The sequence below is a fragment of the Haliotis cracherodii genome, unplaced genomic scaffold, assembly GCF_022045235.1.
Source record: "Haliotis cracherodii isolate W230 unplaced genomic scaffold, xgHalCrac1.p SCAF_10, whole genome shotgun sequence".
NCBI classification, from domain to species: Eukaryota; Metazoa; Mollusca; class Gastropoda; order Lepetellida; family Haliotidae; genus Haliotis; species Haliotis cracherodii.
The window spans coordinates 32,476,977-32,501,286 of record NW_027266265.1 but is presented as its reverse complement, the minus strand read 5'-3'; the positions used below and the strand labels follow the sequence as shown (position 1 = coordinate 32,501,286).

At 40.0% G+C, this 24,310-nt stretch overlaps 1 protein-coding gene across 3 annotated transcripts; it reads right to left on the bottom strand.

Annotated features, from left to right (window-relative positions):
* Nucleotides 1–3,343: 3,343 nt before the first annotated feature.
* On the bottom strand, nt 3,344–22,999 carry LOC139449306 (solute carrier family 66 member 2-like). Of its 3 annotated transcripts, none has more exons than XM_071230637.1 (5): nt 22,932–22,999; nt 20,285–20,571; nt 19,376–19,512; nt 5,465–5,681; nt 3,344–4,652 (listed from the first exon to the last, which is right to left on the bottom strand). In XM_071230637.1, exons 2-5 carry the CDS (start codon nt 20,509–20,511, stop codon nt 4,463–4,465), a joined length of 771 nt encoding a protein of 256 aa, XP_071086738.1. In that variant the 5' UTR covers nt 20,512–20,571; nt 22,932–22,999; the 3' UTR covers nt 3,344–4,462. The 3 variants fall into 3 exon arrangements, with proteins under 3 accessions (XP_071086738.1, XP_071086736.1, XP_071086735.1); XM_071230635.1 differs by lacking the exon at nt 22,932–22,999 and adding an exon at nt 22,191–22,278; XM_071230634.1 differs by lacking the exon at nt 22,932–22,999 and adding an exon at nt 22,186–22,276.
* Nucleotides 23,000–24,310: the final 1,311 nt, after the last annotated feature.

Sequence of the window (24,310 nt, the reverse complement as noted above, 5' to 3'; positions counted from 1 at the left end):
AGTCGACCGAAATCTGCATGTTGAAATCCATGTTGTTAACAAAAGGGATGTCTAGTTCGTTACACGATTTTGATTGGACTAGCTTTTCATAGTTAGTAACTCCCTTGCCTCGGGAAGATGCTGGGATGCAGAATATTCTAATTCCCTACAGCTAAAACACCACTGTTTATAGATGACTTTCTATGTCACAGACTGGCAAAGTCCTGTAGCTACTGTAGCTACAGCAACAAGCTTCTACACCACAAACCCATGATTACATGATATAACAGTCTACAACTCATCCTGAGGAATCAACGTGAAGGATTGCACAATGTTGGGCTTAGGAACTGTTTGGTGTACATCTTATCAATCAGCCCACACAAGCCCCGTTCCACAAAGATGACCGTAACTCGATACTCAACAAAGACTTACGACTCAAGATCGCTTTGTGGAGTGGGCCATAGGTATAATGAAACTTAACAGACCTTGGACGATATGTGAGAAACCCTAGACACATGAAAGATAAAAGACCAAAGACCATACATGGTAGATCGTAGATGAAACATTGTAGACCCTAGACAATACATGAAAGATAACAGATCAAAGACCATACATGGTAGATCGTAGATGAAACATGGTAGACCCCAGACAGTACATGATTGATCACAGATCAAAGACCATACATGGTAGATCGTAGATGAAACATGGTACACCCCAGACAGTACATGACTGATCACAGACCAGGTTATACATGAATGATTTTATCAACAATACACACAAGTTCAAAATATTAGCTCACACCTGACAGACCATAGACTGTATTGTCATATTGCTGGGCCTGATCTATGAGCTGTCACATATGATCCACAAGCTATCACATATAGTCAATGGGCTATGATATGTCGTCTATGAGCTATGATATGTCGTCTATGAGCTATGATATGTCGTCTATGAGCTATGATATGTCGTCTATGAGCTATGAGATATTGTCTATGAGCTATGATATGTTGTCTATGAGCTATGATATGTTGTCTATGAGCTATATGTTCCAAGACAATGTTACTAGGTCTGTCACAATTTCTCAGATAACCAGTTGCGGTTGGTTAGAATTCCAAACTGTTTTAAAAACTGTGCACACCAGTATTTGTAATCCTAGTTAATGTTATTGAGAGCCTGCAGTAAAGTCCAGAAAACTATAACATTCGCAAAAAACATTCATGCAAAACTGCGACATCCGAAGTGTTTCCTCCATCACTTCATGAAGACTACCGGTAGTTGCTACAACAACCATCAAACTTGAAAATGAAAACAAGAGGACAAAGTCATTGAAATCCCTTGCAAAGGTAAATATTTGCTGTTAATACGTCAACTAGTTTATATAAACAAGCACTATCGCCATTTCCAATCAAAGTCGTTGCCATGGAAACTCGAAAAACATATTTTTGGAAAAAAAAGGCACCAGTTCACAACTAGACCTATCTATGTGCCAAGTTTGGTGAAGAAGGTTTTCAAGATCTGCTCCGGAAACAACACCTAGGACTGACAGTGTCCATTTTAATACCCACCGTGGAATAAAAATTCTTAGAATTTATTAAAGGTGTACCCATAACTTGATCTGTCCAGACATCATAAATCACATCCCATGGACCATACGTGACAGTTCACTGACCATACGTGACAGTTCACTGACCAAACGTGACATTTCATGGACCCTACGTGAAAGTTCATGGACACTACGTGACAGTTCATAGACCATACGTGACAGTTCATGGGCCATACATGACAGTTCATGGACCACATGTGGCAGTTCATGGACGTGACAGTTCATGGACCACATGTGACAGTTCATGGACCATACATGACAGGTCATGGACCACATGTGGCAGTTCATGGACGTGACAGTTCATGGACCACACGTGACAGTTCATGGGCCATACATGACAGTTCATGGACCACCATGGCAGTTCATGGACCAAACATGACAGTTCATGGGCCAAACATGACAGTTCATGGACCATACATGACAGTTCATGGGCCATACATGACAGTTCATGGACCACACATGGCAGTTCATGGACGTGACAGTTCATGGACCACACGTGGCAGTTCATGGACGTGACAGTTCATGGACCACATATGGCAGTTCATGGACGTGACAGTTCATGGACCACACGTGGCAGTTCATGCACGTGACAGTTCATGGACCACACGTGGCAGTTCATGGACCACACGTGGCAGTTCATGGACGTGACAGTTCATGGACCACACGTGGCAGTTCATGGACCATACGTGACAGTTCATGGACCACACGTGGCAGTTCATGGACGTGACAGTTCATGGACCACACGTGACAGTTCATGGGCCATACATGACAGTTCATGGACCACCATGGCAGTTCATGGACCATACGTGACAGTTCATGGGCTAAACATGACAGTTCATGGACCATACGTGACAGTTCATGGGCCATACATGACAGTTCATGGGCCATACATGACAGTTCATGGACCACACATGGCAGTTCAAGGACGTGACAGTTCATGGACCACACGTGGCAGTTCATGGACGTGACAGTTCATGGGCCATACATGACAGTTCATAGACCATACGTGACAGTTCATGGACCACACATGGCAGTTCATGGACGTGACAGTCCATGGACCACATGTGGCAGTTCATGCATGTGACAGTTCATGGACCACATGTGGCAGTTCATGGACATGACAGTTCATGGACCACACGTGGCAGTTCATGGACGTGACAGTTCATGGACCACACGTGGCAGTTCATGGACATGACAGTTCATGGACGTGACAGTTCATGGACCACACGTGGCAGTTCATGGACCACACGTGGCAGTTCATGGACGTGACGGTTCATGGACCACACGTGACAGTTCATGGACCACACATGGCAGTTCATGGACCATACATGACAGTTCATGGACCATACGTGACAGTTCATGGGCCATACATGGCAGTTCATGGACCACACGTGGCAGTTCATGGACCACACATGGCAGTTCATGGACGTGACAGTTCATGGACCACACATGGCAGTTCATGGACGTGACAGTTCATGGACCATACGTGACAGTTCATGGACGTGACAGTTCATGGACCACACGTGGCAGTTCATGGACGTGACAGTTCATGGACCATACGTGACAGTTCATGGACGTGACAGTTCATGGACCACACGTGGCAGTTCATGGACCATACGTGACAGTTCATGGACCACACATGGCAGTTCATGGACGTGACAGTTCAGGGACCACACATGGCAGTTCATGGACGTGACAGTTCATGGACCACACGTGGCAGTTCATGGACCATACGTAACAGTTCATGGACCACACGTGGCAGTTCATGGACATGACAGTTCATGGACCATATGTGACAGTCCACAGACCATACATGACAGATCATTGACCATACGTGACAGTTCAATGACCAAATGTGACAGCTCATGGACAATATATGACAGCTCACTGACAATTTATGATCACTCAGTGATAATATGTGATAGCTCATGGACAATATATGACAGCTCACTGACAATTTATGATCGCTCAGTGATAATATATGATATAGCTCATGTACAATGCATGAGAGCTTATCTATCATATATGATGCCTACATACAACATATAAAATCCAAGCTCAATGACAGTAGTCCTCAATGACTAGTAACATTTGCACTGGTCATAAAACAAGGAATTTTCAAGGCTGAACATATAATACCGTAGACATGACATACATAACCAGACATATAACAAATATGGGCCGTCATTCATCTCAGAAATTAAATATATCTACTACCAGTGTACCACTATGCTAACCCTCATGTATAACACAGACTCTCACATGGACCACAGGGATATGTAGCATATCACACTCTCAGGACCACACCACCTCCGACAGTGCACATCTCAATCTCATTGACATCAGATGTGTACTCTTGTACGATATCTCTCTGCATCAACATCTGCGGACAACTGCATAGAAACTTTGAATTCCCAATCTAAGTTCATGATTCATAGGTTCTTCAGCTAATCAGATGTCAGAAATTTCGATCTTAGCAAAAGAAATCTGCCACAGAACACAAATATATCCTTGATAGTACACCCATGGCACTCAGAAATGACAGAATGCATGAAATATACACACAAAAATAACAGCATGGTTTCATTTTTTACACTTGGAACTGCCTGACTATATTTTTTTTCAAGATATAGAAATCAGATGTACCAGTCTGAATGCTTAGCTCACTTGTAGCAAGACTTGGCTGATTGGCTGATTAGAAAGTTCACCCGAAGCGACTTCCAATGCAGGTATCGTCAGATCTCCCTGCAGAAAAGTACGAGAGTAAACATCAGATGTAGATGAGATTGACCAAATCTCTTTATTATTGGCCCATTATGCTTGCTTGAGTGGTGATCCTCTAAACAGTTCAACAATAATTATGTGACCTTAGAGTCAAGGTCAGCTTCTGGCGGACTTGATGACCTTGGCTGGGGGGTGATGGCGGTACATGTACACTTGGACGAAGATTGAGATGTCAATGGACACCTGCAGCATCCCGCAGATCCAGAACTGGGCTGGGGATGACCTCAGGATGAAATAGATTGTTTTAAAGATGTCTCCCATTGTCCAGAAACCCACCATCTTCTTGCTGAAAGAAACATACATTGAATAGTCATTACATATGATAGCAAGGTTAGAGAAAAACAAAATGCAGCAATTGGGCTAATAAATATTGGGACATTTTCTTCTATTTCATTACCATGATTACCAAATTTGAAAACAATCTTGAGGGCATTTGGACAACAGGCAGTCAACGTCCCTGAATATGAACCATATGAAATACTGAAATTTCAAAACTTTGAGTTAAGTAACAAATAATGCTAGAACCACACTTTCAATCTGCCTCAAGGACACTTGGATTTAAACAAAGATCAGTCAGAAAAGTATTGATATTTTCATGAGTTACACAGCCATATGGTGCAGGCAAAATGTAAAGGGAGATACAATTACATGTTATTTGACAAGGAAAACCAAATGCTCCATTGAATACTTTGTCACAATTGAAAGTCAAATATACTCTTCATGTCTCTATACCGTTCAACAAAATCAAAGCATACTAAAGGCTCAAGTATTTAATGAATGACCTTCACTCTGTCCTTGACCTGTTAATATTACAATTGTAACTCAAATCAGCTGATCACCAGTAATATGAAAGATGACCGAAAGACTATGAAAGTATACACATACTGATACTTTATGAATGACCTTGACATTGCCCTTGACCAGTTAAACGTACAATTCCAAATTTGATCAGCCGACTACTACATAAATAAAGTATAAACAAACACATAAGAAATATTTTTTCAACGAAAAGCAAAGGATATATGTTTAGGTACTTTATGAATGACTTTCACAGCGTCCTTGTTTTGTTACAGTTACAATTCCCTTCCCACAACCCACCTCATGCCTACAGTTGATTTATTCTGGTAGTTGCGGTAGAACTGTGGTGCTCCCAGCATGGCCTCTGCGAAGACGGCCAGGAATCCGATGGTCTCGATGTAGACGGTGAAGTCCAGCAGGAGGTAGGTGAGCATCCCCACCGCCACGGTGAAGGTGGCCATGAACTCCACATAGCTCAGGAAGTCTGTCCACTTCCAGAAGTAGTCAAGATCAAAATCTGATGACAAAATACAACACAAATTAGACTTAAACGTCCAAAGAACAGTTTTAGAAACCTATTTCCAATACAAAATAAGGTCAGGTCAATATTTGCTTTACAGATTAGCCACCTAAATGGAGCAAATTCTTAGACAAAATAAGGAGCAAAAATGAGTGTTTGACATTTGGAGAAAAACAACTTATTTTGAAAATCTTTTTGTTTGTACTTTTACTTCAAATTTTTTTGTTAAGGTAACTGATCTCAAGACTACTCTTACGTTACAAAAATAAACATTTTGAACCGAATTTTGGACTAAGACAAAGAAAACCTACAAAAGAAGAAAACAAACTGGTCAGGCCTAATGTGTAGGAGTCCCATGTTAGTAACAACAGAAACATGCAGTCACTAGGAACATATTCTTAATATGTTGCATACGAATATATAATCATGATCATAAATATGTTGTATACATCTTCAGTATTTTCGTACAGAAACGACTTACTTTGTGCTTGATTTACAACAACACTTATCAAAACAACTGATATATATACATGTACATCTGTATTTCCACATTCTGAAAATGTGAAGATAAATCTGACAATGATCATCTGAAAGAGAGAGCATTCATCAAGCTCCATGCAGTGTTAAGCAGGTCACATTGAACACGATGCAGACAGTACAGGCAGTTCTAGACACATGAGCAGCACGGAGTCTCCGACACATACAACACATACATATATACTGAACAAAAATAGTTAGGGATCATGAATATATTGGGGATATTTATATAACATTGTCTACTCAAGTCTTTCCTACAAAAAAAATATCCCAAAACATCCGTGATCTCTAACTTTTTTTGTTTAGTATATCTACACTGTAAAATGAATGGAATTGTGTGCTGCAATCTGATTGGTTGAACGTGTTGATAAATAAGACTGAGCTCTTTATTGCGTATGAATTATGTTCATTTTTTTCAGTGTTTCAGATGGCTGTCGGTAGGGCCGGGACGATACACCAACTGTGCGATCCCATACAGATCACGATACCTTACTCACGATCCGATATGTATCACGATACATGCATGTGCTCTTATCTGTGCGTAAGCCATCTTTTTCATAGACAGGATGGTCAAATACCTAGCACACAGATGATTTACAGTTGGCAGAGTCAAGTTTGGCGCAATGGATGAAAATATTTATGTTTTCACTATTAACTATTTACTGATTTGTGTTTGGTGGAACTGTTGTTAAAGCAAACATTAAAGGTCAGAATCGATATTTTTGATTTAGTGTGTGACTGTGATCGATACTTGTATCGAGAAGTAAAAAATCACGATCCACTGATGTATCAGTGTATCATCTCACGATTAGCTGTCTGCCACCGGTCACAGACCGATAAAATGCCAATTTGACCCATGGTTTGTTTAAATTGTCGGACTTTTGACCGATAGAGATGCTAAGGAAGGGGTCACACGTGTCATAATTTCATGATTACAAAGTAAATGGTAAGGATTATTCCTACTTACGCTATCGATTTTAATGAGCATCGAAATGCTCTTATAAAGTTTTGTGTCAATCGAGAGAATGTACAGTACACATATTGTCCTGTTTACGATCAGATGTTTATGCCTTTATTATTATTCATGACACAATACTATTATCATCGGATCACAGGTTTTCGGACATCATACATTTTCTAACAAGGGGTGTGGCGTCACTAAGAAATTGTAAATAATCAGATGATGGCTTGCTTTTAAGGTAAAGTTGTCCTTTATAAGTGAATGAGATGTTTTACAGTTGTTCATGTGATAAGCGAGAAAACTGTGAATGATTCTTCAGCATCTGAAAACCAATAACCCGGGGATATATGTTGAATTAATGTCTTATGTTGTTTTGTTTTTTTCTAAAAAAGGTAAGTAAGTACAAGGTAAGCCTTATTCAATATGCTTCAACATGGGGATAGGGTCAGACATTGCATGCCTGTGACAGTTGTCCTTGTGTATGGTGGATGGGGGGGTTTGAAGTTTTTGGCAGTATTGCTACCAGACCCGGTGGGTAGACAGGTGTGTGGAAGCTGTGCCCGATATCTTAATACTGCATCCACCATCTTTGTTTATTTGACTTAGTGGCTTTTCACGTTGACTTGTTACATTTCTTAGGTCCAAGTCATTGACCTGTATACAGCCTTTTGTGACAAAATCACTGTTATTTAAAGGGTCGTTTTTCTCAACTGCAAAACCTTTTAGATTTGAACATAATGCCTTCAGTTTTTCTTATCACTATTTTTACAAAATTCAATGAAGGGGGTTTGAAAAAGAGAAATAATAATTCAACTTCAACCAAAACTCTTTCTCACTCAGTTTATTTTATGAAATTAAAAGTAACTGACCTTATGAATTTTGATACAGGCAACAAGCTGGGAGGGGGCAGGTAACTGAATCCAAACACCTGGGATTACCTTGATACACCTGGCAGGTAAATGAAGAACCTCAAAACACACTTTATGCCTACCTCTAGTTACTATGGTTACTTGATACTCAAGATTTCAAGGTTATTTCATTCCCTTAATACAAAATAAATATTTAAATTTGTATTTCATCATGCATCAATGTTTATTCTTGACAAAACAAAAGAAGTATTCTTCAATTACTATCCGTCGGAACTCATCGATGGAAGACTGGACAAATGAGTTGGTTGAACTCCGCTTTGAACAGTATTTCAGTTACATCACGGCGTGTTCGCTTGATGTGGGAGGAAAGTGATGCAGATGTTTCCCAATTGTCAAGGGTCCCTTCTTTCAACTAGCAATGGCTTGCTGGGGACAAAGTCTACCCCAGCTCCTAATAGGGATCTTAGACATTTACCACTTTGATGAAACTTTGTTTCACAATTGGGTGCCTTCCCAGGAATATGTAAGGCAAAAAAAAAAGGGAAATATTTTTCTTGGGCATCAGCAAATCACTTTAATTCCTGCACGTCAGTCATTTTTACTGACAATAACCAAAAAATGAAAGTTTCCCTCAAAAGAAAATTAACATTTTCTGTTTGATTATGAGTTTTGGGTATTTTTGGTGGGAATAAAATATAAACTCATACCTCCTTCACCATTTTGAGTAAAATGTGCCCGAGAAACATAAAAAAAATGTCCTCCAGGCAAAGCAATATTGCTTACAGCTGTGGATGAAACAGGCACGGTTCACAAAATGATGTCTCCCAAAACCTGCAAGAAACACTCAGAGCGACACACCCAGTGATGTTCTGAACCTTCACTGTCAATATTGGAGTGTGTATCATAGGTGAGGTGAGGTGAAATTGGGTTTAACGTCGCGTCCAAGATTATAGCACTTATATAGCGACGTGCATGCACGTGGGTGTGTGTGTGTGTGGCTGCTTGAACTAGTCCGGACTGATGCCGATTTATAGTGCTAGCTCACTGAGTTTAACATGAATACCCCACTCAGACACAGTATACTGACTCCGAGCCGACCAGTCCTTGTTTTAGCCCTTTAATGCCGAGCGCCAGGCAGGGTAACAACAAGTACATGTACCATCTTTTAACGTCTTTTGGTATGACGTGGCCGGGGATCGAACCCCGGACCTTAAGCTCTCCGGGCGGACGCTCTACCACAAGACCATGGAGGCGGCTGTGTATCATAGACAGAGTCTGTTGCAACAAGAGTCCAACAATCCACTGCCTACACTATTCTCTCAATGTCCTCCGCCCCTGTTTGTTTTCATCCAATAATTAAAAGTTGACAGAATTTTCTTTACTTTCTATTTTTTCAACAACCTACTTAAGATTTTTGGCCAGAATGTTTGTAAACCAATAACTACAAATAGAAGGACAAAATGATTTCTTACAAATCCTTACCTTACATGTTGAACATCCAGCGCCCACTTGCACAAAACGATCTTAGCGCTAAGACTATTGTAAGCCTGTTAAAGTATGGGAGTTAAGATCATCTTAGCGCTAAGATCGCTTTGTGCAAGCTGGCCCAGGACTTTACATAATGAACATCAAAGTCAGAGTTGAGTGAATGTGTAAACTTCCCATATGAGAATTTTGACAATTTATTAGATTTTTGCATTTTTGTATTTTTTTTAATGGCAGTGATATTCAAGCAAAATGGAAGAGGTTTGTAAATAAGTGCGTCTGGACTAGACAATCCAGTGATCGACATCATGAACATCATTCTATGCAACTGGGATCTGATGACATGCATCAACCAAGTCAGCTAGTAAGTCCAGACTCGACTATTCACAGAATGACATCATAGAGTTGGAACAGTGCTGAGTGCAGCGTTCAACAACAAACAAACAGCATGAGAACTGGACAAGAACTGGATACAATGACACCAAATCAAGCAGGTTCATCCCACAAACTCAATGACTGATAAACATGTGTAGTTAGGACCTAACCTGTCCCGGAATTTCCCTGTGACATGACAACAGGAAGAAAAGGACAAGGTCATCTGGAGAACCTGTCATTTACATTCCGTATATGAACGCGGATAAGCCGACCCTGTAGATAAGCCGAGGTGTTAACTTGACCATTGAAATACGAAAGAAAATTATATGACCTGCAGATAAGCCGAACCAGGAATTGAAAGGCAAAAAAACACTGCAAAGTCGGACTGCAAGACATGTGCCAGTACTCGCAGATGTTCAAAAATATAAGATGAAAAACGTTGTAATTACATTGAAAAAGTCATTATTATTTCTAATAAAGATTTAACAAACCAGTCATCCACTTTCATAATGTGGGAAGCTGTTTATCTTGGTTTTTGTTAATCTCATAATGATTGTTATATGTTGCCATCAACAACAAAGCGCCATTTTGTGAATTGGTGTATATAGAATTATGTACCCGTACTCAAACTGGAGACAGATTTTACATATCCTTGAGTTTAACAAACACATGACACCCACAAAATACATGTCCTCTGTTAACCTTCCCAAGGAATGCAGACTTCATGAATCTCCCACCGTAGCTGCGTTAACCGTATCTCCGTTCTTCTCCCAATAAACATGAAAAACAATTTGATATTGACACAGACATGCTGTCCCATAGTGTTCTTCTAATTCAAATCTGCACCGCACTTATAAGCTTCAGTAAAGTGCAAGCGCAATGATCTAATGACAAATGCAACAGGATTCTTGCCTTCAAACACGAGAACTTACATTTTTTATTGTTCAACAACATATTTACTTATCAAGTTGGAAACCTGACCATAAAGATTTTTTATCCACCATAAAGCGAAGGCTGCCAAAATTCTGTACCTTCTCGATAATACCAACCCAATATGTGAACATATTGTTGCACAATCTAAAAAATAAGTACTCAAAGGTAAGGGGAAGTGATTTTTGATTTTCGTGGGATTTCGATTCATGTCCAGTATGGCAGGGTTGCTAGAGCCAGGATGTCGCTAATCACAAATCTATTAGGAAAATACAATGGGACAGCCTGTAGCTCTGTGCAGCGACAAGTCAGAATCAAAATTGTTCTTAGGGAGCAGCACAGACAATAAATGACAGGCCCTTGATGCAAACAAAAGGAGGACAGGGTAACAGGAACAAGGGTGAGATGTTCAGCATCCTCTACATCGCCAGGGCTCGCATGTTGGTAAACCTACACTAACCTCTCTACCCTATCCCGTGGTTCTTGTGATCTCATATTTCCCGCCAATCATTTTCATCAGCCAATCAGATTTATTTCGTCGTTTGTTGTTTAACATGTTTAACGCCACACGCAGCAATATTCCAGCTATATGGTGATGGTCTGTCAATAATCGAGTATTGACCAGACAATCCAGTGTTTGACATCGTGAGCATCAATCCACGCAATTGGGATACGATGACATGTATCAACCAAGTCAGCGAGCCTGACCACCCGATCCCGTTAGTCGCCTCTTACGACAAGCATAGTCGCCCTTTATGGCAAGCATGGGTTTCTGAAGACCTATTCTATCCCGGATCTTCACACCAATCAGAATGCGAGTTACAAACCAGCCTTAATGTTGTGTTGACGATATCAACAACATGGCAACCAGTCCCATTGATTACAATAGAGTTTGCGAGAAATTCAACATTGAACAACTGATTGACATGCAAAAGAGAGCAATCTAAAATCTTTTTGATGGAAAGTTGTTTTCATGTCCATTAAAACTGTCGGTGGCAAACCCTTCCTTACCCACATCCTTCTTCCTTATCTCAGTGTTTGAGTAGTCAGTAAAATGTTAATGAAACTCAATTGCGGGTCATTTGAGATCGCAAGAGCCACGGGAAAGGATCCAGGGGTTAGTGCCGGTTTAACAACAAGCAATCCCAGGAGATACTGAGGATGGGTGTCATGATGCAAGCTGTCCTGTGTCATGATGCAAGAGGTTCTGTTGGTTGGTTGGTTGGTTTGTTGTTTAACGCCGCACTCAGCAATATGCCAGCTATATGATGGCGGTCTGTAAATAATCGAGTCTGGACCAGACAATCCATTGATTAATGTCATGAGCATCGATCCACGCTATTGGGATCGATGACATACATCAACCAAGTCAGCGAGCCTGACCACCCAATCCTGTTAGTCGCCTTTTACGACAAGCATAGTCGCCTTTTACGGCAAGCATGGGTTACTAAAGATCTATTCTACCCCGGATCTTCATGGGTCCAAGAGGTTCTGTCATGTCAATAAAGACAAAAATGGAGGACCTGGATTGGACCAAGAAAACATTGATAAACCAACTGAACAAATGTCTTGATCATGACTAGTACCACGGTCTGTTTATCAGTCACTTGTAGGTGGAAAATAAACACATTTCAACATGTGCCTGAAAATTGGCATATGCAATGAAAAAGCTTTAAGAAAATAATCAAATAATGTCTCTGAAGAATATGTAGATCTACATTGGAGAAATTCACAATCCAAAAGCAGCTAATTTTGCTCAAATTTTGCACATTTCTCTCAAAAACTCAAAATTTATGTTTCAAATATAACATGATAGGGGAGTCATCTCTCGTACATGTAACAAGTTTCTGATGCTGTGAACACAATACTGGTCTTCACGATCATGTCCCTAGCTCTTGTTGACATGGTGGAAGAGATTAATACTGATATTTCTCTGCAACTGTGACTGTAGAATTATTATTTTAACATTTTGGGGGATAACGGGTATAATTATCAATAACTGTACCTAGTTTGTATACTATTTGATAAATAACACTTACAGACACATCATGTACACACTATGGTGCTACATGCAAACATCAGTGATACATTGACAGGCAGTCACATGACAAGTGACCCTCTTTCTGGCAGTCAATTGTACCCCTAACAGGGGACATGTCTTGCGAGCATGTTACGTTCTCTACTGAATACTGTGACAATGTTGACTGCAGTGATTTGTGATTTACAATTATTTATAATTTTAAAGTGTAATAACCAACATAACGATATGGTTTATTCCAAATTGGGAATCTTTACAAACATTTGCTGATGACCTGGTGCCTAAATAGTTTACTCTAAAATAGATTTACAACAGTCATTGCACAAAGAATGCTGACTGCAAGTGGCCAGGTTCCACACTTTAGCCCTAAGACCATCGTATGTCTCACACTTTACATAAACTCACAATGGTCTTAGTGCAAGTGGAACGAGTCTCAGACTAATGCCTTATCATAAATGTCACATGTCAGCCGTAATCAGGCATAAGGACTGCCAATAGTCCCGCACACCACAACCCTTGATATATCATATTAAAAACATAATCATGTAAAATGTTAATGTCATTTTTACATCACATATGTAGTAGTATCGTCCTATTTATCTTATCCGTCAAAGATGCAGCAGTCAGGAAAATATCACATCAATTATAAACAGACCATGAAGTGTTTTCTTCACTTGGTTTAACACAAGATAAAAAGCTGAACACTGAAGGCAAAGAAAGACGGACACACCACAGGTAAGACTGTTCTGTGGGGCTGTAGTGACATGCTTTGTCACGGTAGAATCTCAATAGTAATATCATGCTACCATTCATGAAATAAAATTAAATTATTTTGGGAAAATTGCTTCTTCTAGAAAAGGTTGAAAAAAATAATTTTCCCCTCATTTGAAGGGTATAACCCCCAAATTGTTAACGGGATGATCTGAGAAATGTGTTTAGCCCTTCAGAGGTTTGAAAAACAACTTTATTACTAAATTTTAGATTGGGAAAATAGATATGTAAGATACATTTAAATATTCAGTTGACATATAATGAAAATCATTTTTGTGTATCATGGATATAATCAATATCCCTATCAAAAGTGGTGAGTACATACTGTAACAAACACCCCATCTCCACCCCCTAAATAATAAGTGGTCAGTCCCTAAGGACCCCCTCAATCTATCACATTTACTCTGACAAGCACCCTGGACTTCAATCTTTAATTTTGAACACGTCAAGCAGATCACTACAGCCCCAACGTGACACGAGCAGGTGTCATGACGTCATGCAGTTCATGTGAGATGTCATGCAGGTGTGGGTGGGTGAGGGGGCAGAAGGTGAAGAGAAGAGTCCTACCCAGCAACGTATGTGATGAGCCACCATGGCCTTCCCAGTGTTTAGAATCTGCATAGACACAAACACAGTCCCAGACAGATGCCGCAGCCAGGCTACCTCATCAGACAACTCAGTAGATGCAGTTACCATGGTTACCACATCCCTACATTTGTTCATCACTAAACACCAGTGCCATATTGACTTGGGTCCACAGTACACTTGTCATCACTAATCTCCAGGGCCCACTTGCACAAAGCGATCTTAGCACTAAGACTATCATAAGCCTATGTTAAAGTATAGGAGTTACGATCATCTTAGTGCTAAGATCGCTTTGTGCAAGTGGGCCCTGAACTCTATTGACTTGGATCCATTCCTGTGGTTCTCGCGATCTCAAATTATTCGCCCTTGATTTTCATAACATTTTACCGACCAATCAAACGTTGAAATAAGGAAAAAGGAAATGGGCATGGGAGGACTTGCCATCGCCAGTTTTAATGGACATGAAGACAATCACATCCTTTCCATCAAAAAGACTTTTGAGAGCTTTCTTTTGCATGTCAGTCATTTTCAAAGTTGTTTTTTTCAATGGGTCTACCCGCCATGTTGTTATCACCAACCCAACAATGACGCTGGTATGTAAGTCGCTAACTTCTACGAGGGATTGTTTGTCAGCATAGCAAATCAAATTTGGAATCATAAATCAAGGGCAGGTTATTTAAGAACCACAGGAATGGATCCAGGAGTTAGTGTAAATTTACGGAAATGCAAGCCCTGGCGATATGGAGTTGGTTGTTAAAGGCTCTCCATGTTGCCTCCATTGGTGTTTACAACAATAGATGTTACATGAGTGAGTGAGTGAGTGAGTTGGGTTTAACGCCACTTTTAACAGTATTCCAGTTATATCACGGCGTGTCAGCTTAATGTGGGAGGAAAGCCCAAAGTGGCGCAGGTCGCAGACGTTTACCACTTCAGTGAAACCCACGAGCACGGGTATGGTGCTGACAAACCTAGAAACATAATCGGGGTGAACTGGGATTCGAACCCACAATCATAGGTTTCTGGCGTGCCCAAGGGACGCAACTCTGCACAGCGAATCGCGCCGCCTTAGACAACTGGGCCACCCGTGCCCCCTGCTACATGATGAATCACTGACAATGATTAATAGATGAGGGACAGCCTTAAAAAAAAAAGTATGACTAGTCCTGAAGACTAGCTAGCTATGCCCAAACAAGAAAATATGTTTACTATCACATTTTCTGTCAGTTTTATTGAGTTCCATTTTGTAACCAGTTCAAAATTAAGCCTACTTATCAATCTGGGCTACCATCATTGGACTTTTACTTGTCCTCAGCACAATTTAGTAACATATTTTCTTGACTATAGTGGGCACCCAAGCATATTGTACACACCCCTCTCGGAGATGCAGTATTTAGGGGAAAACATTTTTTTTTCAGTATTATGTGCAGTAAACAACTATACATTGTAACGTGAAGGTAAACAAAGCAGTGCTAACAAACTTGGTCCAAACAATGTGAATTTTTTAATGAAACATCACTAGACATGATGCTTTACCATTTTGACATTCATATTTCGCCAAATTGTTCACTTGACCAGTCGTAGATAATCTAGAGTATGTCCCTTGTCTGTGATACAGATGCCAAAAAGGTGAATTCATTTATTTTTTCTATTTGTTTTTCCCTCTTATCTAGTTCAAAAAAGAAAAGCTGATGTCACCCTTTCTTCATAATTCTTATTCTCTCCTCCAACTCCTGACTTTGATTAAAAACAATCTGTGATCCCACAAATACAAAAATAATAGCCTAGATTTGCTGCACAACGAGCAAGCACATTACCATCAAGCTAAAGCAGGTTGAACCAAGATATGAGAAACGAAAGATTTGTTTAGCCTTAAACAAGATTTCAACACCTTGTTAATGTTTTGAAAAACTGTTAAACCTTAGATGCCTTCACCTGACAACAACACAATGGATTCAAGTCGAAGAAATATCAAGTTTGCTATCTGTCATAATTTCAAAAAATACTAATACCCTATTGAGCATATTTCCACTTACAGATGAACCACAATGATATTATTATCATGATTATTATTACCATGATTATGTATTATGTTCATTTTTGAAAAATAGGTATCTCTAATCAGCCAATCAGATAGGAGACATCTAAATTTGAGTGAACAAAGCATTCTAAACAGCATATCTGATGTCATCTTGAAAATGAGTGAGTGAGTATGGTTTTACGCCGCTTTTAGCAATATTCCAGCAATATCACGGCGGGGGACACCAGAAATGGGCTTCACACATTGTACCCATGTCGGGAATCAAACCCGGGTCTTCGGCGTGACAAGCCAATGCTTTAACCACTAGGCTACCCGACCGCCACTCTTGAAAATGAACCTAAACAGGCTGTTATGAATGGAGATAACAATAACAGTGCTATTTTGTTTTGCAGCAAATTATACCCTATACTTTCAAAGCACCATGGCATCTACACCCAAATTGGTGTTCTGTCGAGGGAACGTTTGTGTTCTGCTGCTGTTGTCTTCAGTGCACTTCAAATTTCAAAATCAGGGACAGTGGCAATAAACGTGATAAAGCAAATTACCAAGCAGACAATGGATTGTGCAGACATACAGTTCTTTATATTGAGGCCAAAACGTTTTAGAAAGCTTGCATATGACTGGCTCAAAATCTCACACAACCTTCATTTTGGATGCCCAAAGTTTGCTCAGGGCTCACCATCAAGCTCCTCACAGCAACAGCCCATTTGCAGAGCTCTCTATACTATCAGTGCCACTAGACTCCTCATTGTGATAGACGACCACAACGATGCATGGAGATAAACTCACACCTGCCTGGCCATTATGTTTACAAACAAGTGACGACTGTCTGATGCCAGATACTCTTCCCCTTGCTAAATTGTTTTCATTATTTGTCTGTGTGAATTCCTATTTCATTCAACTATCAAGCAAGGGGGAAATTGGGTGCTTTTCTATTAGTCAGCAATCTTGAGCCTATCTGATTAAACAAACAAATGTAAATTCATCTGGAAAATAGTAAATCAGTTGTAAATAAATCAGTTAATAGTGAATTTTCGAATGGTTTACAATGTAAACCATTCGAAAATTCACTATTAAGTCCAGTCAGTCTAGACAAATATAGACCCAACCCACCACAAATTGTAACAAAAATGATTTCAACTGATTTACACTAAGAATTTATCCCTTTATTGTTTATCATATGCTGTTTTTGTATTTCTCAAGATGTATATATCTCACATTGACAAAGTATGTATTTCTGAAAAGCTTATGAAGAGAGTTTTCATTTGATATCCATCATGACACAATTGAAACAAAAATGAAAAAAATCATAAGTGCTTCACAGTGGCCTTGACACACACACACCCGACCATTGGGGTCAAATTTGACCGTGTTCCACCACTCCAATTTTGTTAGACTTTCTATATGTTCTAAAGGGATAAATTCTGAGTGTAAATCACTTGAAATCATTTCTGTTGCAATTTTTGATGGGTGCCTTGCTATTTTAACGATACTAATGTAATGACATTCCCAAAAATATAAATGTCACCACATTTGGGGTGGGAGGACAAAATTCAAGGTTCGTGTAATGGCTCCTTGGACAATAGTGCAGCGATGATACCGGGAGGGTAACGAAGGAGTCACGCGCTGGGAAGGAGCTTTGGCTCACCAGGTGTGACCTCTGATGGAGGGTTGTCAGATAAAGACACTAAGATCATGAATTAAAAACAAAGGATCTGATCTCAATGAGATTCTCTGAAAACAGTACATTCAAATAAAAGTGAAAAAAAGAAGTGGATAAAAGTAATATGTACCATTCATGCCACATCATCATTCGCTCCTCAAACAAAAAGCAAACTGACAGAATGTTGCCATTATTTGAAACCAGAAATTCTTTTGTTTAAAATTCAGGCACAAGTCTAGCATCAGTTATATGCAAGAACTAAAGAACTCGACAAGGTGCTCCACTTCTGACAGCACCACACCCAACTTCTGAAGACATTATCCATTAAAGACAGGAATTTACATCCATTAATTTCACTACATTTTCATCAAAATATCAGCATCTTACAATTCCTTCATCGAAGGCCACCCATCCCGAGTAGTGATGTCTCTTGTGATAATGTTATCGGGTTGAACATGTTACCATGGTTACAAGCCAAGCAAAGAAAATAGCATCCTCTCTACTATCCAGTGTATCATTATCATGATCATGTCATATAATCATACTTCCATTCCATTTTGATAAATATCCTGGACCCTTTTGCGACCACTTCATTTTGAACCCGGTTCGAAATACACGGTGCTAATTAGCCATGTGTTAGCCATCCAGTGTAATTACCCTGTTAGTTCTTGACTGAAACAAGCAATTTCGTCTTTACCTGACACACTTGTCTCAAAATCAAAAACAACTATGAGTGAGTGAGTTGGGTTTAACTCCGTTTTTAACAGTATTCCAGTTATATCACAGCGTGTCAGCTTAATCTGAGAGGAAAGCCCGAAGTGATGCAGGTCACAGACGTTTACCACTTCGTTGAAACCCACGAGCACGGGTATGGTGCTGACAAACCTAGAAAATTATTTTGGGCGAACTGGGATTCGAACCCACAATCATAGGTTTCTGGCGTGCCGAAGGGACGCAACTCTGCACAGTGAATCGCGGCGCCTTAGACAACTGGGCCACCCATGCCCCAAATACAACTGTGAATGTCTGATAGCATAGGAAATCACTCCCCCATCTTATACTCAGGAAAATATATTTTCCCGCTTAAACATCCTTTAGAAGTCTTTTGATTCAAGTATAAATATCAAAACAGAATCAGAAGAGTCCCTTTGACTTGTTTTATTATTTCAAGCTCATGATCGAGAAATTCTGCGCTGGGTTACTGGTACACGAGATAGGGATGGTGAAACAAAGATTTGGCAGCAAATTATTTCCAGGGTATTTATCCTAATAGAAATACACAACTCAACTTTGCCGAGGTGGTTTTGTATGTCAAGAAATAGCAGAAATGTCCCAATCAAATGTTGAGTAGTGTTTATTAAACACCATGTAGACTGGACAGCGACATGATCGAGGACAAGAAAACAGAGGCTACACAAGTCCCTGTGAAGGTCACTCACCCATGAAGTACCTGGGTTTGGAGGAGATGATCTCACTCTTGTGCTTGATGTTGACACACAGGCGTACCATCAACATCATGGTGCCGGTCATGATGATGCTCTGAGCCAGCAGCGGCAACTCAAAATGCTTGCCGAACCTGTAGAACAAGGCAATAGGATAATGAATTCCCCAGCTGTTGCCATCCCCATTGTACAGGTCACAGATTTGACCGAGCAGAAAAGAAAACCTACTGTTTAATCCAAATAACATGATAAATCTGAACCCCATTGCAGTGTTACATATTCTACCAAAACATCAGCTCTCAGAGACAGTTTGGAGAAAATTGTGCTCATGCATTTTCCACAAATGAAGAATCTGTACACTTTCAATAAATAATTAATTACCACATTGTCATCCATGCCATGAAGAAATAGATCTGACCAAGTGGTCCAACACAGCTTCATTAAGAAGCAGCTCTCAGGACCTTGTGGTTTCTTAAAGATTTATATTTAAAGTTTGAATTTTTACAAAAACCTAATTTAAAACATTCTTAAATGTGAACAAAGACAGACACTTAAAATATGAAATCATAAGGAAAAACTACATTCATTCTGCTCCCTCAGAGCCAAATATGCATTTGGGAGAATTTAAGAGCATGGCCAAAACCAGGTATAAATTTAAAATATCGACAAAAAAATCATATAAAAACTTCACATGTTCCAAATTTCATAGCATTTTGAACAAAAGTGACGGAGTAATGGATGAGTAATGACTGTGAAATGGATGACAAATGGATGAGAAATGACTCAGTAATGGGTTTTTCAAAATGACAATTTATTTTGGTGACATAGACCAAACAAACATTATCCATGTTATCATTAGCATGGTTCGGATCATCGTTAAAAGTTCATTCAACTCAGCTGTCTTACCAGAACATAATCCTTAGAATGTTGGCAATGAGTAATGTTAAACAAACAAAGAGAGAAAACCCCTCTGCATTCTTGGTCCTTTGTATGTCCATATACTGAGGAATGAAAGGCACAACGCCACCAAATATCATGGCTGTGGCAGCAACCCAGCTCACAAGATTCATCAGCGTTATCTCCGGCATCTTTAATGAGTCAAAGTACTCCTCGTAACTCAGAGAAAACACCATTATATGAAGGTCTTCACCAGCAACCGCAGCAATTTACATCATGTTGAGGGACAACAGCACCTAGAACAGGTAAAACAAGGGATTGTGTGTCACAAACAGGAGGATAAAGCAATAGATACATGTTTGTTTGTTTGTTGTGTTACACCAGTTAGCAATATTCCAGCTATATCATGGCAACCGGTATTTAATCCGACAAACAGTAAGACTTCTGCCCGTACACCCCCCACTCAAAATATATAATCGAGCAGCACTTTTTTAACAACACCTATTTTCGAAGTCATATTGATAGTGAGTTATTGAGTTATAATCATTGATAATTAGAGGTGTGACATCATCAAAGCTGCCGACTTTGCAAACGTCAGACTTGTGAATAGTGGGTTCATGTGAAGTATTGTATTCCAGTCAGAACGCTCTGTCGTCTTTCAGGATTTTGGTGCTGGTGTTATAATGAAAAGGAAGAGTAAAATTGTGACAAATATCCATTTTTTGTGAATCAGTTTTAAACTATAAGATTATAATTAGTTTTAGTTTTAATGCCGACCTGCAAGAATTATGTTGAGAACTGTGCACCGAAACATGTCTATGAACACACAAGGCCATTTAGAAAGTGTTAAAATGGAACAAATGTTATATTTGGGATAACAAATTCTCCTACTTTTTTTGTGTTGAGTCCCATCCAGGATTCGAACCCACACTAGCAAAGTGAGACACCTAATCGCCAACACACAAAGTCAGCAATCTAACCCACTAAGCCATCGAGCCTTCCACAAAAATGAAAGTTTGATAACTGGTAGTCTAGAACACGTACTTTGTGTACCCCTCTCTATAACAATTTGACTACTTTCTAAATGGCTTTGCGTGTTCGTATCTTTCGGCCATGGGAGCCGCACCAATTTATACTTGTCAGAGGGGTACAGTAAGTATGTGTTTTAGACTACCAGTTGTCAGACAATGCAATGGAGGTCACGCCTTTTAGAGAGATTGTTTTTCTTTAGGAATGTAGCTGTATGCTATTGTTGAAGACATCACCTAATGGTATGAAGGAGAATTTTAGTTTTCATTCAATCATCCCTCAAATATCAGCAATGCAAACTTAACTGTTTCGAAATTTGGATACGTCAAGATATATATAATTATAAGGATTGAGTGGCACTGCATAGGACATGGTATGAAACATATAATAATAAACATATTGGGTGAGATATTTGCTATATTAGGTGGTTTAGAAGAAGGGAGTTGCCATATATAACTTTGGGATTTGGGAAATGGGCAGAAGTCTTTCCTATAAGAGTTCTGAAGCCAGTATTATTTCTGAATGACTTCAAATTACAATTACGCTGAATATATTTTGGTTGGACATATTGGATCTCCAGCTTTTCACTTAGGCCTTGATATTACTAGACACGTCTCTTAACACAAGTGTCAAGTTTTCACATTTATCGTACCGCTACCTTTCATCGTAAAGTCTGTAGCATACAGTATTGCCACAGGCCTGGTTTCGTTGTTAGGTCATATCGTTGGCATGTGGCCGTTCAAAACCAGGTTACTCAGCTTAAAAACTTCCAATTTCTAAAGAGGTTAACAAACAGTGACAGTTTGGACACATTGACGTAATGTCCCTATATACATAAATAGTTTTGTCAAATACTTCGGTTTACAATGGTTCAATATTACCTTACGATATTTCACATCAAGGGACGGTACTGTGATTTTACTTCAGATAACATTCGTCAATTTCTTCATGTTGACACCGGTTTTACTTCCCACGACGTACTTCCTGTGTGGTAGAGTGCTCTCCCCTTATGATACATACTATACGGAGTACAACACATTTTCTGTCATGTGATGACTGGCATGTTGTAGTATCTTCTTTGTATGAAATGTGACGCAATTCGAACCTTAATCCGACACTCCTGTGGGAGGAATCCGGGGTGTAATCTAATAAGCCTCATGTCTATAATTAGAGTTTCTGAGTATGCATGCAATAAACGTTCTAAACATATCACAGTGACGCCGGGACAACGCATTGAGTCTAACGCATTGCAGCCATGGTGTGGATTCGAACCCCAGTTTTATAGACAGTGAACTAACGCTTTAACCATAGCTAACACGCCGTTCGTCGATGACTTATTGAAACATATTGACATGAACTCAATATAACCCAAATCATTTATTACATCGATAGATCGTCAGTATCCCCATCTATCCTTGTTTTGACACACCCACTCACACCTTCTCTTTAATATAACAACATATCACAGTGTTAGTTGTGAGCTATGCGTAGCGGAAGCGAGCATTAAGATCTGATTTAAAAAAAGAGTGTGACACGCACGCACACTTGGGCAGATCTGTTCGGGGGTGGGGTGGGGGATGGGGAGGGGGGGGGTATCTGCTTCTGCACACCCTGCACGCGCACTTACCCGTGTATAGAAGTTGTTCAGACTAGTCGGCTGTCTCCGTAGTTCCAGTCTAATTACATAGATTCCATGGGGTATTTTTTCATATGGAGGATCATCTCCTCTCCCCCCGGATCAGATCTGCCAGATACCACCTACAGTGTACACAAACAAAACTTTGACCACTCGCATAACAGCTATCATTACAATAACGCTACAATACTCACGTCCAGGTAATTGTTATCAGTAACTAAACAAAGCTGGTCCCAAACATAATGTTGAGCTCACCTCACACTGCAACAGCCGATATGGATTATGTGTTTGTGGTTAAAGTCGATAATCAAGCCATCACCATGTTCTCTAAACAACAGCTGGATAGTGACAACGTAAACCGCCCAGTAATCTGGAATTTCTGATCAACGCTTTTTTTTATAATCAGAAGTTATTGATAAATAAAAAACGATTGAGTCGGAAATCAACAAAAGACATTTACCTTGATTACAAAGGGCTGTACAATACGGCCCACGGAAGCACCCGTAACATCATCACCAAGAGACAGGGTTTATGCGAGTAGAGTAGCGCTACGACTGTCGTAAGTCTATGTTAAGGGATGGGGTGAGGTGAGGTGAAATGGGGTTTAACGTCGCGTCCAAGATTATTGCACTTATATAGCGACGTGCATGCACGTGTGTGTGTGGCTGCCTTTACTAGTCCGGACTGATGCCGATTTATAGTGCTAGCACACTGAGATGCCATGCCGCAGTTTAACATGAATACCCCGCTCAGACACAATAAACTGACTCAAAGACGACCAGTCCTTGTTTTAGCCCGAGCGTCAGACAGGGTAACAGCAAGTACCATTGTTTAACGTCTTTTGGTATGACGCGGACGCGGACGCTCTACCACTAGACCACGGAAGCGGTCGTTAAGGGATGGGAGAAACGACAACCTTAGCACTAAGATCGCTTTGTACAACAGGACCCTAGGCTGAATGACACTGAGTGAGATTTCTCAGTTCGCTGTTCACGTCAGCAATTAGAGGTATTACGGCTTGTCGGGGATAAAATATCAGTTCGCTGCATGCGTTAATTCGCCGCAGAGAGTTTGTTATATACGTATATATATATGATAATATACAGGAGATTGTATCCGCTCATTGTCTCCGTTTGATCGCTCTATCCATACTGGTTCTATCGGTATTCAACCGTATTTGTTATTGTTTTTCAACGCCTCGCTCAAACCAAGTCACTTAAAAATTAGTCGTACAACGAAATCCGTTGCGACGCCTCCATGGACTGGCATAGGTTGCTGGAGCCCGGTGTGTATTCTACCCATATACCCCACTAGTGGTTTATTATAAAATGCCGCCTTAGGAAGTTTAAATCAGATCATTTACACAACAC